The 19,921-nt window shown below is 27.5% G+C and overlaps 1 protein-coding gene across 2 annotated transcripts in view; it reads right to left on the bottom strand.

Annotated features, from left to right (window-relative positions):
* The window catches only part of LOC111683117 (paired box protein Pax-6), a 58,569-nt gene that overhangs the window by 21,434 nt on the left and 17,214 nt on the right, over nucleotides 1-19,921 (bottom strand). For both annotated transcript variants that reach the window (XM_046954407.1, XM_023445150.2), the window contains exon 3: nucleotides 18,169-18,394. In XM_046954407.1, coding sequence (XP_046810363.1) covers nucleotides 18,169-18,394 — 226 coding nt within the window. The remainder of the gene's footprint in view (nucleotides 1-18,168; nucleotides 18,395-19,921) is intronic.

The raw sequence follows: 19,921 nt of genomic DNA, 5'->3' as shown, positions 1-19,921 counted from the left end.
TTATTTATTTCTAAAATTGTCCTCCACACTGTTATTTTAGGCACTGAAACGCCAATATGAGCTTTTATATTTATCTTTCATCTTTGAACGTGCTTTTCATCGATGTGCAATTTATCTCCATTTCTTTCGTAATTTCTAATATTTTTCAAATAACAAGTTTGTCTGTGTTTTAAAATTATAAAAACACTTCATTATTTTTTAAAAATTAAACACAATTTTAAAAAATCATTTGGTAATTCGGACTCCCCTATATTTTAGAAGATTAAATATTCCAGAATTCACACTTTTTTCTAAAGTTTTTATTATATTTTGATCAATATTTGATGATTCCTGTTAAAGTCCATTTTTTTGTAAATTAAGGCTTTCGTACCTTGATTTCCTAAGTAAACTCGATTGGGTTGTATCCCCTAAAGACTTTCCGTGGACTTTACATCTAGTTAGCACTGCTGACCACTCTAAGCAGGTGTATTTTTGGTGTTTAAACCAGTTTTTGAAAAATTTATGTGGGTATATAAAGCATTTTCTTGCTGAAAATTTAGTTTTTTGTTCGACTTTGTGTCATGAAAAGCACAAAATTAATTTCTAGAGTTCTGGCGTAGGACGTGCATTTAATTTTACATGAATGAAATTGGAATTAGAGTCACTCGTCGGAGCAAAAAGCTGCACTAACCATCAGCAACCCATCGCCAAAATTTCTCTTGGGAAAGTGTAGGGAATCCTTGCTCATATCTCTCCAATATCCTTATTTTTTTTATCTGGATTCCACTTTTTTCCTTCGAAAATATAAACTGATGTAAAATTTATAGTTATTTTCCCATTTACAAAAAAAAAATAGATTAAGTCATACTTGGATGTAATTTGCTTGCATGTTTTCTTTCGCGAACTGGAGCTTTGCAGTAACATGATGGGGTAGTAATCGCGGAACTTGCATCATTTTTAATTATTTTGAATTATTTATTTCTGAAATTGTCCTCCACACCGTTATTTTAGGCACTGAAACGCCAATCTGAGCTTTTATATTTATTAAACTCAAAGTTGAATTGTTGTTTTTGCGTATATTATGGGGTATTTCTCGCTGGGAAAGAGTTTTCTGACATGCTGATTACTTGGTTTGTGCTTAATTATCACGATAAATAAAAAAATAACAACATACTCAATCCTATCCAATTTCTGAGCAATTTGCCTAAATTTCAAAAGTTGGTCTTTTATTGCCGAAATTTTACGTTTTGCAGGGTCAGAATGAAAAAAATCTACATGGTACATCAAAGACACAATTTTTTTCTTTATTTTAGGACTAATTGTCAAGGACCTAAGTCCCCTGTCAAAGACCTTACTGGTGAGAATGTATTAGTAGAAGCACAAAAATAAACACAGTTGTTCAAAAGGTACTAAATAAAAGATGTATTTTATGGACGTTATTCTTTGTGTGTTATGAATGAAATTTTATATGGCAGTGAATGAAAATTTTAGTTATTTATTTTTTTGAAAATATATTTTATCTCAAAACTTATTATAAACACGTCTTTTTGTTATTTTTTCTGCACTAATGCTAAATGAAAAAAAGTATGTAAAATACTTTTTTAATTTTCAATACTAAAGTGTACAACTTTTCATTTTTCAATTTTAATTAAAATAAAATTTCAAAGAATAAAAAATATGTATTTTTTCGTTTGTAAAATATAAATTATTTTAAAAAGTGTTGAAAAAAAATAATAAACATTAAGTTTAAGTGATAAGAAAAACTAATTTTGTGAAGAAAATTTGAAGTTTAGTGAGTACGTTTAGTTCTCACAAGTTTGTTTTATTCTCTCAGAGCTCGTCTGTGTGAAGGGAATAAATTTTTGTGTAAAAACCGCCTCAGTTTCGCCTATATGTACTACTATATGGCGGATACATTGAATTAATACAATTTTATAGCAAAATAAATTATTTCTAAAAGGACGAAGATATATCAAAAAGCCATGATTAATCTAGGGTTTTGAAATTATCTGCATGAGACTCAGATATCAATTCGCATGTTTTTTAAAAGAGTTTAAATTAAACATTTATATTGAATTTGGAATTAATAATTAAAATAAGTTAAAATATTAGCAGGATATTAAGTAATTATAAAACAAAAATCCATCTGCAAAACGTCTAGATGTTCGAAATGCAAAAACGTGTGCGTTGTTTTAAGTTATTTGAAATAAAATTTTTAGTAATAATTTCATTTACTAGAAAAAATAATTTCGATAGAACACATTTTTCAAACATATTTGTATACCCACCATCAATATAAGGTTCCCTTCAAATACTACTTTAACGCTTATAACTGGCCTAAAAATACGAGTATATACCTAGATAAAATAATATTCGACATAAGTAAATTTCAAACGAGGTATATAAGATTCGGCATAGACGAATATAAGACTCGTACTTGCTGATTTTAGTTTTGCATAGTTATCCAATATATTTTTACAAATTATTGTTCGGAACGATGCTTTATATGGAAGACAGCGTTAAATGTGGACTGATATCCATCCACTTAATTTAATGAGAATCGGTTAATTTCATTTGCATTTTTAATCCATAATTTTTTTTGAATCTAAATTAAAAAGAATTTCCCATGTACCATACCACATATCTACCAAATCGGGATAAGTCAATAAAATACTAAGGTAGACTTCCATGCGCATTATTTCGTCGATGTTGCACGGTACTATGGTTGCAACCGAATTCCATCAGTGCTTCTAGGAGAATTACATTTTACACATTTTAAAATCTATATTAAAACAACTGAAAAAAATATAGTCGAGAATTCAAGACCGATAACCCAAATCAATGTTTTACGAAATAAATTTAATGTCACTTATAAAACATTTTTTAAATATATTTATATTTATATATAATTCTGGTTAAAGCAGGGCTTTCGCAGAGTAGATATAAAACCGTTGTATTATTTTCCCCTAACTTTCAGCCTTTTAAAGAAAAAACCTAACGGAGCTGCTCTCGCATCGATGTTAGAGCATTGGCAGATCTTTAGTGAAATAGAGCCGTTTAACTATCGAAAGAAATTTAAATATTCTTCTATATATTCTATACCAAAGTATAACAAGTAGTCCGACCCTTTGACAGCAGTACCTAACCCTAAGCTTGTGTTAGTGAAAAAGTAACTAACTCTATATGTGTTGGTAACAAAAATGTATCTGTATTGGTGCATTTTAAACACTCAGAGTTTATAAAAAATTACAATTTTAAATTTGTTTGTATTTTCAATACCAAAAATATAAACTCTGTTTGTAAAATAAAATTCAACAACAACAAAAATGAATTTTTTCCAATTTATGAAAATTAAACAAAATTCTAAATCAAAAGTGCGTTAAAACTATTTAAAAAATTGCAGTTTTTTGTGGATAACTGCAATTTCGCGTACGATCCTTAAAAGTGGCCAAAAAAGTAAGTGAAACATTTGATTCTTTTGGCAAGTTTAAATTTCTCACAAGAGAATCGAATTCACACGGCACTCGTAGATGCGAAAGAGTAATTTCTTATATGTGAGAGTCGGACTACTTGTTATACTTTGTTCTATACTCTCTCCATAAATTTGTTATTTACAAAATAATCGATTTTCGTTAGATGGGTCTCATTTTATGCATTTATGCAATTAACTTTAAAGCTTTCAAATCCAAAAAAAACTGTTAAATGTATAATACCCTTTTAATGATTATTAAGAAAACGGAAAATGGCTAGAGAATAGCCAGCCAAGAATTTCGAAACTAAATGTTAATTAAAAAGGTTAAAGGAGCAAAACTGCTTCTTATGATCCCTGAAACACATACTTGAATTATTGCCCTATCAAGTGCCGTAGTACCTGAGTTTATCGATTATTAACAAACATTTTTTTTATTTATATAGATAATACTTTAAAAAAATATTTAAAATTCTCTAAAGATTCCTCGGAGTGCAAAATTAAGTGCAAGTAAGTTATTTTAGTTTAGTTTATTTTTTACTTAGAAGTTTTAGCTTTTTAGTTAATTGTATGTACTTATGTTAAATTTAAGTCTAACCGGATAATGCGACCTGGTATCGGAAACCGAATTATCAGAATTTGAAGGATAAATAGGGTTTGGCAATTTCCCACTTCAAATATTTATATGTTATTGTTTTTTATACCTTAGTATGGTATGTATAAATAAAATTATTAAGAAATAAAAAAATATTTATCAAATTGTTTATTATTAATAGATATTCAACATGCGTTCCCGTTATCCGATAGGACCAAAATTGAACATACACTAGCGATTAAGTGTTGATGCATCAGATTTTTTTCCTACTGACCATTAAAATTCGTCATATTTTTGTATATTTTAAATTTTTCATTAATTGGAGTTTTGTCAAGCGATTAAATATTATGTAATATAAAATTTTGCTGTAAGATTTAATAATTTATACATACATATGTGTGTATATACGTATTTATTTCGCTGACGAAAGATCTAACATGCCTTAATTTTACGAAAAGCTATAGGTACATATGTACTACATTATAATCCAAACTTTATGTCTACATGTCCAAAAGTACCAACGTCCAATATGTTCAGCACTTTAAAAAAAGCACCCATCCTAATATAAATTAAACATTTACATTTGTATGTATGTACATATTTTTTTTGCTGCGCAAACACCCCAACAAAACACCAGCCAACCAAAATTATGAGGCTTGACAATGAAAGGTATGACCCAAGGCGTTGTTTGGTTGTATATTGCAAGACACACCCTAAAAAGTAACCAATTATATGACGTACTATTATTTCGTACGTCCGACAAGGATAGCAATAGTGTGTATTTGCTAAATAGCTATATGTTTTAAATTGCATGTATAAGTCATATACAATATGTACATACATGTGCGTATGTCGCGGTACGTGGGACGTTTTTTTCGGCGTTAAAATTAATCAAATGATGCACATTTCTTGCATACAACTTTTTTGTTTTCTTTTCATACCCTTCACCTTCTTGAGTAGGATATATATAAGTTTGCCATTCCATTTGTAATTTCTATAATATGATTTCCCGACCCCATAATGGAAATATTATGGATCCTTTTAGGCAGCGGCGTCGATTAAGCCATGTCCGTCTGCCTGTCTCCATGTATGAAAAAAGTTTTTAGATCGTGGGCATATTGATTTTATCATTCCGTTTGTAACACATCGAAATATTAATCATAGACCCACAAAAGTATATATATTCTGGGTCCATATTCAATTGCAAGACGATAAAGGCATATCTGTCTGTTGAAAGCACTATACTATCCGAACGAAAAGAGTTAGAGGTTGAATTTTACGCAAATATTCCCCGTAGGTAATGATTGGTATTGAAAGTGGACAATATCTGTCCACGTTTTTGCTTTAACAGTCATTACTGTTTTAAAAATGCGATTTAGCTACCATTATAAGGAATCTATAATTGACCCTTCCCTCAGAAAATTACTATAACGCACGTTACTGGTTTAAGATGCCGAGTATAGCTATGAAATTCGATACACATAAGTAAATTTCTTACAAGCCAAAATCTGTCTACCGAATTTTACAATTGGTCATACCGCCCATATATGTTCATGGTTAAGAAGTTGGATTAAAATATTTTGTTTTTAAAAATCAATATTTTGTTAATCCGAAAGGGATGTGACCATAATTGACTTAAGCCCTATTTCAAATATAAACCTAATGTTTATAGGGAAGCATTCCATTTACGGAATAAGGTTTGATGGTGTTTATATAAAATTCGCCATAGTCGAACTCTTACTAGTTTTTAATTGTTTCTCTCATATAGATTTTTAATTACTTTTAGGTTGAAAACTAATGCTTATCATGTTTTATTTTAAAGAAAAATCTTAAAATTTAATTAACATTTCAATCATATTTTTGTAAGTAAAATTTAAGATAATTTATAAAGTTACCTGAAATGCAAAAGGAAAGTACAATACTTTTTAAAGTTTTACAAGAAAAAAAAACAAAAAATTAAAACTATTGTTGTTAAAAATACTTTTTCTTACATTTATTATAACCTAACATCAACAAATATGTTTTATTTAATTTATCTATACAATGTGCGAAAGAGATTTCTATTAAGTATGTTGCTCTTTCTGACTTTTATTTTTGTGCAAATGACTAATATGTTGTTACGACCTTTTGAATTTCATGTTCATAAAATCGGTGTTTTTGATAATAGACAAGTTAATAAAAATATGACTTTTAATAAAGTGGACCATTTTCAATGCAAACGTAGTTTTTAAATTTTTTGGCTGTTACGCCCTTTTGCAATTTAGGTTAATATATTTGAATTAGCTAAAATTTAAAATTAATTATTGGATTAATAAATGTTCCAATTGTTTAACAATACTTTTGTTAATCAAATGACAATCATTTTAATTGTATTTTCGTAATTTATTCGTTAATATGTTATAAAATAATTAAACGTGTAAATTATATTGAGTAACGCCGAAATTATATTGAGAGTGTCAATGCATATTCATACATATCTTTAACAAAATTTGCAAAAATTAGAGTTGGATTTAGTGCACTATATTCGCAGTTTCCACTTAATGTTAGTGATAATGCTATATTTTTCACTATCACTAATAAATAATTAGTGGTTAGTTGAAAATTTACAGCCTCACAAAGCAACAGTGGTAGTTTGTAACTAATATTTATTAAGTAATAGTGAAAACAATGTACATACATTCAATACATACATATATAGTATCAATAACTCAAATTTTAATAAATAATACATTTTTAACAATGGTAAATCGAACTGAAAGTTGATTACGCAGTAATAATGACCAACATACGAATTCATTTCTTGATACGTGGACTTTATTCACTTAGCTGATAGTAAAGAATATAATAATTTTCTTTGCTCACAGACATAGAGACACACTTTTTTGTATTATTTTTATGAGTCCAACTTCTGATCAGTTCCGACTCATTCCGATATACTGGTCGATTTAGAGTCAATTCCTAATTATATTTTAGTAATTTTTGGACCTTTTCTAAGTATTTTTTAGGAAAGTTACAAACATAACAAAAAACAGTTCTTCTGAACGAAATAACTATAAAAAACTCTACCTTATAAACTAAATGAGAATTATATCAACTTATTTTAGGCCACACAAAATTGTCTACCAAATCATCTTTGAGTCAAAACTTCATTTGTAAATAATTTTTAAATGTAGTTGTTCCTTTACAAACAAAAACAAATATACAAGATACAATTTTATACTTTTCATCTGCTTTAAATATGTTTACAAAATGATAGCTGGAATATACCCAGCTAGCATTTAAAAGATTGTTGGATGATTAATAAATAAGTACTTTTTGACTCCTTTTGTTGACCTAAAATGATTAATAAGATACTTAATAAAAACATTTCGAAAAGATCTAGATATATGTTTAAAAACTGATTATTTGAAAAACTACAGTAACAAAATATCATCAATCATAAATAGATCATTCAGTTTTCTGTATTAACTATTTATTTATTTGTAACATATATACAAATACAAAAACAAAATATGATTCGAAAATAACTCTAAAACGACCAGCATTTCGAAATTAATCAGAAATGTGTATTATAAAAATCTCTTTTAGAAGAGTCGCGTTTGGGTACTATTTTCTTCCGACAAATATATCATATATGATCAGAAAATTAGCGCATATGTGATAATTTTAATCGCGCACAAGAGCCATAAATGACTAGAATGTGATCATAAATTAAAACATGTATGAATGTATAGTCGGGCGTAGCCGACCATATGATACCCTACACCAGTCTGTATGTTAAAAATGGGTAATATTTAAATAAATAAAGCATTTGATTTGTTTTATAACTTTATTTCGGAATATTTTTACTTTTTTTTGACAAAAAAACAGATTTTTTACAAGAGGACTCAAAGGGGAGTAGGGCAAAATATGGCCTATTCTTATAAATGTTGGTAGGGGAGTTAAGTCATTTTTTGAAGGGGAGTTTGTGTGAGGGCTAGGGTCAAATGAAGCCCCCATACAAAAATCGGTAGTGTCATTTAAATTTCTATAAAATTAAGTTTTGTCGAATTTTGTTGACATTTAAATTAATTATAAGCCCAAAGGCCCTATTTGGGGGTACGGTTGTATGGGGACTAGTGAAATTAATGGACCGATTTTAACCATTTTCAATAGGCTTCGTCCTTGTGCCAAAAGAAGTTGCACAAGGTTTACGTATACAGCCAGCCAGAAAGACGGACATAGCTTAATCGACTCAGAAAATGATTCTAAGCCGATTGGTATACTTTAAGGTGGATATAGGACGAATATTTTTATATGTTACAAAAATCAGCACAAACCCAATATACCCTCCCTACAAAAGTGGTGTAGGGTATAAAAATAAACCATTTTTGGGTAATATTTTTAGTTAAATTTTTTACACAGTATTATTACATATTATTATTACATTATTTATTACAAATTAAATACTTGGATATTCAATTATTTGCCTGTTTATTTTATTCTGTTTATTCGACGAATAATTATTTGAGGTTTTATGTTAGCAGGATAATAATAGGACAATTCAAAATTATTCGAATTTAGTAATATAAAAAAACTTAAAGTTTTATATTTATTTTATTATGTGTTTTGAAATATTATTCTTCATATAACAAATAAAAATGTAATTTTCCACTTTTTGTGTTAAATTCTTTTTTAATTTTTTAATAAAAATTTTTTTATGTTAGAGGAAATAAATTTAATTAACTTTATGTTTGATGTTTTTCAACAAGTTCCAGAATTCATACGTCCCAATTAGTGTTTTTCCGTAGAATTTTAAATATCGAATTTTCCTTAGTTGTATGTGATATTAGGTGTGTACTTCCTATTAAAAAATATCCAGTAACTTTATGATAGAAAGAAATTTTTAATTTACTTTCAATCAAAAAAAATATAATGATTTTATGCAGCTGACTAGAAATGACAATTTTTTAGTAAATAAAAATAGAAGATAATTTATTTTAAAAAAGACAAAATTAAAAAAAATAACTTTAAATATGTAAAATACATTTCAAATTAAGATTTCTAATATTAATATTTTGTTACTGTAAAATTATATGTGAAAATACTTTTTTGGTTTTTAATATTTTAAAATTTAAAACGCTACATCGTCAGTGAAAATCGCTAGTTGTATACTATTTATAAAAATTTTTATCCATTGTCTCGAATAATGAGACATTTTAATGACAAAAAAGTAGATTAAGCTATATGGCCACACTTCAAATTTTTTATAAAAAATTTGTGTACATGTTCTTTATGCTTCTTCTTTTTCAATGATTTCTGGTATAAATTACTAATACATAAACAAGTTTTGATCAAAATTTTAACGTGTGGTCATACAGCTTTAGGTTTGTCCCGTTTGTACTATATGTTTCCACCGAAAAACTTTTTCACTAAATACATAATAGTAATCACGTTCATTACTATTTAGGAGTTGAACTGTTATATTTTTATATTTCAGTTTTCATTTAATAATGAAGAAAATTTATGATGAAAATAGATGATTTTTATTAAAATAACTCAGAAACATTTAAATTTTTTTAATATACCTGTTCATACACAAACACTTTGATTGATTGATTCTTTAACAGCAACTGTACAATTGGAAATAATTATATCGCATGTTCTTCAGCAACCAGTTTTGAGGAACATTGTTGTTTTTTTTAATTACTCCTGATAAGTTCTTTTGCAATTTTAATGTATGTTACAGGCGCGAATCCACGAGGAAAAAGGAGTTGGATACGCGGCTGGCTATTTACAATCCTACACTATAGTGTGGATTGTATAATTAATTTCTTTAATAATAGAAAGAGTGTACCCACAACTACTGTAAAGTGTGATAATTATATCAAATATACTAGTATCTCAAAAAATAGGCGAATTTCAGATAAACAGTTTCCACAATAAATTGTTTAACAATAATAATGTAATTGATTTCTATTTTTTACATCCTTTTATATACATATCTTCTCCGAGTGTGACATCTCAAATAAATATATTTTGTTGAAAATAGGTTTGTTAGCGTACTCGATAATTTGTAACAATTTGTAACTATTTGCAACAATTCCGTTCGCTTACTTTCAAAAACTTGCAACAAGGGAATAAGTAAGAGCGATTAAAAAGACAATTCGTTTATAAAGAATTTTTTGATTTTACTGGGCATTTTTCCCCAGTAAAAAATTTGCAAACGAACATATGTTTTTTAAACCTATGATTGAAAATGTAAACAAAAGAAAAAAGTAGGAAAATAACACAAATGGGGCAAATTGTTTAAACATTTTTTCGTCAGCTGCATTTGTGCTAGATGTTTTTGTTAGCACTTTTTCGTCTTTTTCTAAATATTTTTAGCATTTTTGGATTTTTTTCTTTTATTTTGCACTTTTAATAATTAATGAACTTTATAACATATTTATTTTTTTGGGGAGGGTATTATGTGTTTGTGCCGATGTTTGTTATAGCCAAAAATATTGGTTTTAAATAAATAATACTAATTTACTATGTCCTTATTAATTGCTACTCTAAGATGGCACTGAATGCAACCTTTGTGCATCGACTCAGAATTACTTTTTGTATACATATACATATCTTCTCCGAGTGTGACATCTCAAATAAATATATTTTGTTGAAAATAGGTTTGTTAGCGTACTCGATAATTTGTAACAATTTGTAACTATTTGCAACAAACAGTTGTCTCATAATTTTGATAGATGTATCCAAAATATTTAGAAAAATGTGATTATGTTAATTAGTTCAAAAGTTATAAAGGGCCAAAAAACGTACCAAAATCACCTTTGTTACATATTTTTAACCCGTAAAAGTACGAATTTCAAAAAAGTACCAGACACCCATCTGCTCATTTTAAGAGTAGATACAGATACATTTAAAATTGTTCTTGTATCACTAATATTGTGTAAGATAATTAAGAAAACCTTTTTTACCCGTTTTTCACCCTTTTTACCATTAAATGTGCAAATTTCCAAAAATCCCTCCTTAGTGGATCTAAATAACCAAAAACACATCTACCGTCAAAATTTCATGATTCCAGGTTCAGCCGTTTGGGCTGTGCGATGATGAATCCATCAGTCAGTAACGGTACTCTTTTATATATATAGAAGATTGTTTGTCTATTGTTTATAACCTAGTCTATTGTTTAGCCTATAGATAGAGTATAGTCTATAGATTCTATCTGCAAATATCATCAAAGTTTCTTTTGATCTTAAAGCGCATGTATTTTATGATGCTAAATGTAGCTGACAATGATGTTTATACCAAATTCAATAAGCGTTCGATTAATAACTTTTTATGCAATAATTGCCTTATTACATCAAATTACATTTCTTATTTAAAGCAATTTTAAAAGTACATTGGAATATTTGAAATTCTCACAATTTTGAATTGAGAAAACATTAATGTATTAATATTTTAATTAATAATTGTAAATTAACTTATTAATTATTTACTATTATAAAATATATATACTAAGTTCTTTTTATAATAGTATTACAAATATTGAAAACTATTTTTTTGCTTTTCGTGCTCCTCGAAATTGCCAGAAGGAAAAAAATAAAAAAACGACCTTAATATATACTTTTATAGTGATGTTCATTTAATTATGGTGGTAACTTGTGTACTTTTATCCCCAACACATTAAGGTTTTTGTGTACATAAATTCCTGATACTACGTCTATAACCTAATAAGTATGTAATGTGTAAATCTAGTAATGTTCTGTTGTTGACAGAGGTGTGTTTAAATTTACTAAAGTCAAAGGTGTTTACAATAATTACAAAAACTATATTTTATTTGTAAGAAGATAACTAAGTTGTTTCAGCATATAACATTTAGTTGACATTTTATGTAGTATATATTTTTTGTTCATTTGGAAATCATTATATATTTTCATCGGTTATCAGTTAAAAAGCAACTTTTAATAATTTTTTATTAATTAGTTTTATGATTATTAATGAAATTCAAAATCAAACAAAAAATTCATAAAGCCAAGTATTTTTTACTAAAATAGGAAATTCGTAAAAACAAGTTCTCCAATTTATTGAAAAAATTTCAGGATTTTCTATGAATACTTTCATGTAGGTACCTAACGAATCAATTGCAATTTCAGATACAAATTTAATTATTTCCTACACTACGTAAGTGGGAATGGTATATTGAGTTTGTGTTGATGTTTGCAACGCACAATAATATTTAACCTATACCCATACTTAAGTATACCAATCGGCTCAGAATCATTTTTTGTGTCGTCTGTCGGTCCGTCCATGTAAACCTTGCAATCAAACTACAGGTCGCAATTTTGGAGATGATTTAATTAAATTTGGCACATGATAATTTAATGAAATTTTGTACATGATCTTCTATTAATTATTTGTATCGGTGTAAAGTATCATTGGGTCGATCTACGATAACTTTACTTTCTTATTTGGTTTTAAATTATCTGAAAATTAACTTGATTGAAATGGATATACTAAAACTTGAAATAAACTTAATTTTAAACATTTTGTAAAAAGGGGTTAAAAGTTTTCATATTTATTTTTTAAGTAGAAATACAATGTTTGCAAAAAAATAACCACATATTATAAAACTTATAATACAGTATATAAGTTTGTGACAATAATAATGATAATGATCTAATTTTTTTATTATTCTATGTGATATATACATATGATACATTGCCAGTGCAATATTTTATTTAAGAAGAAAGGAAACGGAAAAAATATTATTAAAATGTAAATATTTCAGCAGTTTCTGGCTTGAGCAATACTTACATAACGTGAAATAAAATATGTAAATTTTATAAATTTATCAAACTAAAAAGTGCAGAAGGTAAATTTAAAAATTTATCTCAACATTGGAAAATAAGTAAATGATGGTAAAATATTGAAAATCTTAAAAAGGATAATTTTGGAAGCCCCGTAATAGTTAGTCTATATAAAACTACATTGACCTTTTTATTATGTTTAAAAAATGTATATTTAGAAAATTATTTGTAATTTTAATCATCTATATAATTAATAAGCAAGTCTGGTTTTTGTGACCCCTTTTACTCCTACAGTATACATCCGATATTAGCCAATAATATACCATTTTGAAGGATTTAAAGGATTCTCAGATGTGCATAATATTATTTAAAATTGAATGATGATTAGAGGAACCAAATTCGATGTTCACAACCAATAAGTTGGTTGAAGTTATATTTAAAAAAGGCAAATTGAATTTGCGTATAAATAAAATCGGAAAGATCGGATAGAAAAGGTAATGTTTAATATGTTTTTTATCTTCTAATATATTTTGTGTTATTTTAGTTTTCATAATTTTACAGCTGCGGAAATGTACTATTCTTTGGACATGTTGGACAGGATGAAGAGCAAAATTTCCGACACATAAACATCAAATTTTCATTATCAACCATCAACTTATATATCTATATAAGTTTTGTAAGTTTATTCATACATAATTTATTGTAAATATTTTAAATAAAATTAAATATATTTTAAAATACACAAAATCCACAAATTTGTTTTCAATAAATAATATTTCAGTTGCAAATACCAATAATTCAAACCACATTACCGAATAAATAACAAAAATTGTTATGTACACCATATATTCAGTTATAGTATGTTATTTAAATCTGAAAAAGTTTAAATATTTTTAGTATGACGAGTGATAAAAATATGTAATTTGCGGCAAATGCAGACTAATATATTAGTAAAAGTAAACACTGGTTATATGTTTCCCATCTGAATTTAAAATTATTTTTTGCATATCGAACAAACATACAAAATACTACAAATGAAAAAATATATATAATCCTAACTTTGAGTTATGACACTCTCGTAGTAGATAAGTATGTTATGTACATATTGTTATTGTGTACGTTTATATTTAATTTGTATAAGTATATCATTATAAAATTACCCTTATTTTTGATTTGATGTTGTTTTTTTTCCTTATTTTTTTGATGATTGTGTGAATGGTTGGATGAATTTCATGGACAATTTATCAATGACATACTAACAAATCTATACAGTTTGTTGGACAAACATTTGATGACAGTTATGATATGTTTTTCTATGTTCTCCTCTATTCTGTTCAATTCAATTTAGTTCAGTTTTGTTCGTTCTGTTTATTTTCATTTCGTTTTTTTTTTTCTACTGCTGATGTTGATGTTACTGTTATTGTTTTGTTTACGACATTTTTGTTCTTGTCATTTATAGTAATTAAGTAACTAAATATGTGAGTGAAATGAATGGCCTTTAATAATAACGATGTAAATCGAAGTCATCAAATTAACTTCCCATATATTTCAGATATAATATGTAGTGTGTGTGCCTCAGCAAAACGAATACAACCGATACATTAGGGCGTTGCCTCGATTTTGAGAATTGTGGTTGAAAAATTCAACATTCTTAAAAGAAAAATAACTTCGGATTGATAATGATGGTTTGTTATAATAGAAATAACTTTTTATTACCATAATTATGATTATTATATTCAAAAATATTATTTCTGCATGTGTCAAAGTTTTAAATCATTACTCGTATTAACATAATGATAGGCCCAAATCATATCCGCGGTATTTTTGAGTGATATCTTGATTACGATTTTAACAACTTGTTAACTTCAGATGTTTACCAATAACAAACTGAATACCAAAAAAGGTCTGTCAATAAGAATAAGAATTGAATAATTTTATGAAAAATTTCTCACCCGATTTGGCAGAAATGTTAAAAATAAGTTTGTAGATATAAACAAAATTTTTTTGTGACAATGAATAAAAATGTTTTAAAATATGAGAAAATAAAATAATAAATGTGTAAACGAAATCCACCCTAATATAGAATATTTGCAACATCTGTGAAAATAATGTTTGTTTGATTTTGTGCGTGTGTTATGATACTCTACTAGAATAATTGGCTACTGGCAATGACATTAAGAAGAAAATTTGACCATTCATTCATTAAATACAACCGAAACATTGTTATACAAATAAAAACAAAACACAAAATAATATGGGGTCATAGTTCAATACAAGTCTTTTATTTGTTATTTATTGTCTGTCTTAAAATAAAGTTGTTATTTTATTTATTGCAAATTTAACGATAAGAAATCAATTTCTAAAGGCTGAAAGAAAACAAATTTCCTCAAAATTGTAATCCTGATCGTATGACATATGTTTATTAGCATTGAGCATTTAGAATTCTTTAATTTTAGGTAACAATATAACAGTGCTCCTATAATGGAATTTAAAGTGTAATTTTAACATTTTTTCGTCAGCTGCATTTGTGCTAGATGTTTTAGTTAGCACTTTTTCGTCTTTTTTTAAATATTTTTAGCATTTTTGGAATTTTTTCTTTTATTTTGCACTTTTAATAATTAAAGAACTTTATAACATATTTATTTTTTTGGGGAGGGTATTATGTGTTTGTGCCGATGTTTGTTATTTTTTGCATTTACGAAAATCATGAACAAATCATAGATGGACACTTTGCAGTACTGAAAATTTTTACTGATTACTGAAAAAATCAATATTCAGTAAGTTTTTACTGGTTAGTAAAAAAAAATTGTAGTAAATTTTACTGATTACTACAAAATAATTGCAATAAATTTACTGTTAACTGCAAAAGATGTAGTATTTACTGAAAATTCCATTTTCAACATATTTATACCCTACACCACTTTAGTGGGGAGGGTATATTGGGTTTGTGCTGATGTTTGTAACATACAAAAATATTCGTCCTATACCCACCTTAAAGTATACCAATCGGCTTAGAATCATTTTCTGAGTCGATTAAGCTATGCCCGTCCGTCTGGCTGGCTGGCTGTCCATGTAAACTTTGTGCGCAAGGTACAGGTCGCAATTTTCAAGATAATTGGATGAAATTTGGCACACACACTTTTTTTGGCCCAAGGACGAAGCCTATTGAAAATGGTTAAAATCGGTCCATTATTTCGACTAGCCCCCATACAACCGTACGCCCCAAATAGGGCCTTTTGGCTTATAATTAATTTAAATTATATATTATGTTAACAAAAGTCGACAAAACTTAGTTTTATAGAACTTTAAATGACACTACCGACTTTTGTAATGATCGGGCTTCATTTGACCCTATCCCTCATACAAACTTCCCTTCAGAAAATGACTTAAAGGTCAAAATTCACTTACAAACACTAATAACACTTTTAAATTTTATACATAAATAATATTAAAGAAGACTTAACTCCCCCTACCAACATTTTTAAGGATAGGGCCATATTTTGCCCTACTTCCCTTTGAGCCCTATTGTAAAAAATATCTTTTTTGCCAAAAAAAAGTAAAAATATTCCGAAATAAAGTTAAACAAGTAAGAGTGCTATATTCGGCTGTGCCGAATCTTATATACCCTTCACCATAGTGTATTTTAAACATAATTGATCTTACAGTCTAGTTAATAAAAACATTAAAAAAATTTGAGTCGATTTAAGCCGAATGTTTCGGCGGCGGCTCAAGCAACTAAATATAGTTCGGCGGCGGCTAAGCTACGGCTCGAATCCGGTCGACTTCGACCTCTGATTCATTACTGGTAAACATTGACGAGACGTAGATTTTGTTTTTGTTTATCGTGAAAAAAATTGTTTTAAAAAGCACTTGGAAAAAATTTGTGTTAGTTTTAAATTTCAAACTTACATTATTCGCATATAAAATTATTGTACAATAACTCACAATCTACTCTCATACAATTGAAAACGTTTTAAATACTTTTTTTTATTCATAAAAAAATATATTTGCAAAGCAAAAGGGAAAATTATTTTATTTTAACAAAAAATGCAAATCATATTTTTTTTGCTGTGTATACTTTGTATGTTTGGATTCCAATCATACAAAAAAATACACAGCTGAATAAAACCAAATACATCTACACACACACGTGTACATCTTTTTCTATATTCAGTGTTGTTGTTGCTTTTATAACAATTTTTTGATGAAATTTTCAGAGGTTGTCTCGGATTTTTGCTCATATCTCCGTTTTTTACCGATCGATTTTGCTGATTTTAAATAGCGATCTTCTCGAAAGCATGTCTAATAGAATTATTGAAGATTCGGATCTCGCCGATATCTGGGGTCCTCTAAAATCTGATTTCAACAGACAGACGGACAGACAGACAGACAGACAGACGGACATGGCTTAATCGACTCCGCTATCTATAAAGATCCAGAATATATATACTTTATAGGGTCGGAAAATTATATTATAGAAATTACAAACGGAATGACAAACTTATATATACCCTTCTCACGAAGGTGAAGGGTATAAAAACAAACCAAATGCTTTATTTTTTTAAATAATCCCCATTTTTAACATACATACTGGCTGGTGTAGGGTATCATATGGTCGGCTATGTCCGACTATACATTCATACTTGTTTTTAATATAATACATATTTATCATCACAGGTAGCTATAATGAAAATAATTTTACTTTTTGGGATTGTAAGAGGACAAGAAAGCAAGAACTTAGCTTTTTGTTGGAAGCATTTATTATATTTTATAATGTTAGATTATTAATAGAAATATAGTAAAAGAGATCAATATGATAATAGTTGTATGAGAATAATAATGCATTTTGGTTGAAAATTTTACTGTTTGCCGAAAAAAATTGAGTACTTATTCTGTAAGATTTGCATTACAATTATTTTTTATTGAAAAATTTTTCAATTACAGTATTCAGTAAAATTTTATACCTAACAAATATTTCGGCAAATATTTGTTAGGTGTGAACGTACCTTTATTTATTAAAATCCAATAAATATCTAATTTGTATTACTATATAATATACACAAATTTGTTACTATAATGATATTTATTCAATACTTGTCACTCTATAAAAAATATCAAATAACTTTATTAGCCATTTTGTTACAATTATACACAATTATAACAAACTTTATGAATGAATGACTGAATGTAGATGGGTGGATAGATAAATATATGGATGGAAGTTATTTGTTAACATGACAACGACGTTCATGAGAAGTGTGTATAAGTCTGTATTTTGAAATATATTTTATGGGATTTATTATAATGTTGGCATGGTAATAATTCATAACATTTACCTCGCTTAAGTAGTTCTTCGCGTGTTATTTGGCTTGTTAAGGATGCGCCGGCAGGTGTTGGAGGTAGGGCTAAATGAGCAGTTGTCGTGTTACCTGGATACCACGCCCAACCACCAGATTGTCCATTAAACATTCGTAGCTTTTCGTATACTGATTCACTTTGCTGTTGAGCTTGTTGCTCTTTTTGTGATGCCAAGTTTCTTAAAACGCGGTTGATAGATGACACCTGTAATTTAATAACAAAAAAATATATTTTAGCAATTAAAGTATGCATATTTACAAGAGTATTCAAACGATTAATCGTCGTTCGGTTAATCGATTAATTTTTGACGATTAATCATTCGAATAAATGAAAATTGTCAAATTTCAAATAATGAATAAACCGAATAATTTCTATCAATTAACCGATTAAGAAAAACTCACTATTTAGCAGTAAAATTACTATGTATTTCCTAAAAAAAATTAATATTTTTATAATACATTTTCTTCTTTTCTTAATTTCTTAATCAATTTTCTATAATAAAGAAAATTTATTTGATGATTTTTGAAAAGAAATCATGGAAATAATTATATCGCTTATATTTTTACAACCAATTTTTTGGGAACATTGTTGTGTTCTTAAGTATTTCTAATAAGTTTTCAGCAACAGTTATAGTTGAACTAGTGTTCAATGAAACGTATGAATACTAGAACTCGATGAAAATCTTAAAAACCGTAATTTCTTTATATAGAAAAGCATTTCACATAAACAGGAATAATTTATAGCATTTGATAAAAAACTAAACAAAGAATAGAAGTGAAAGAAGTGAAAATAATATTTTTGTTTATAAAAATTGCAAAAGTTATTTTAAAACATGAAAAAAATCTATGCATACAGGAAACTGTGGACCATTAGAATTAACTCTTTGTACTCAGTTTTTCTTAATCAGCTCTTATGGAATTCCAAATTTATATTAAAAAGTTGGTATTAATATTAATTTCAAATGAAGCTGAGGTCCTCTGCTTCGAAATAGTATAATTTATTTCAAATCATCAAGATAATCAAGAAAAAATAGGAAATCTTAAAGAAAATTTGTCACAAAATAGTAGTTAAAAGTGTTTGAGTCGAAAATTAAAGTTTTTTAAATTTAATTTCTTTTTCGTTTTTTCTCTAAGTGAGACAAATATCCGTTTGTAGTCCTTTACACTTTGAAATCCTTTTATAAGGACATAAAAATTGTAGTACGCAATTCTTTAAGTGGAATCTTTTTTCACATGCTTATCAACTTTTCCATGTGTGAATGCTTTTTTCAAAATTGTTACAGGGTGTATATGAAGAAAATTATTGTTAAAAGCAATAATAACATCTAGGTATTAGTCTAGTCCTTTTATTCAAATAACCGAATAATTTTTAATTATCCGATTATAAACCGGCTAACGTAAAACCTCAAATAATTATTTGTCGAATAAACCGAATAAGACAAAAATCCGAATAATTGAATGCCCTAGTATTTACATAGTTTCATAGAATTGTAGTGTTGATGTAGATTGAGATCATATAATTAGGATTTAAATTGAATTACATAACTTAGCTTAAATAGTTTGCATGTTATGTAGTAAATAATACAAAAGTGATACGATTTCTTTATTAAGTGATGGGCTGTGCTTAATTATACCCTTCACTTTCGTGAGAAGGGTATATATAAGTTTGTCATTCCGTTTGTAATTTCTATAATATAATTTTCCGACCCTATAAAGTATATATATTCTTGAT

Source organism: Lucilia cuprina, chromosome X (assembly GCF_022045245.1).
Source record: "Lucilia cuprina isolate Lc7/37 chromosome X, ASM2204524v1, whole genome shotgun sequence".
In the NCBI taxonomy this organism is placed as follows: Eukaryota; Metazoa; Arthropoda; class Insecta; order Diptera; family Calliphoridae; genus Lucilia; species Lucilia cuprina.
The sequence above is the reverse complement of the archived record's forward strand: the minus strand, read 5'-3'. Positions and strand labels throughout refer to the sequence as shown.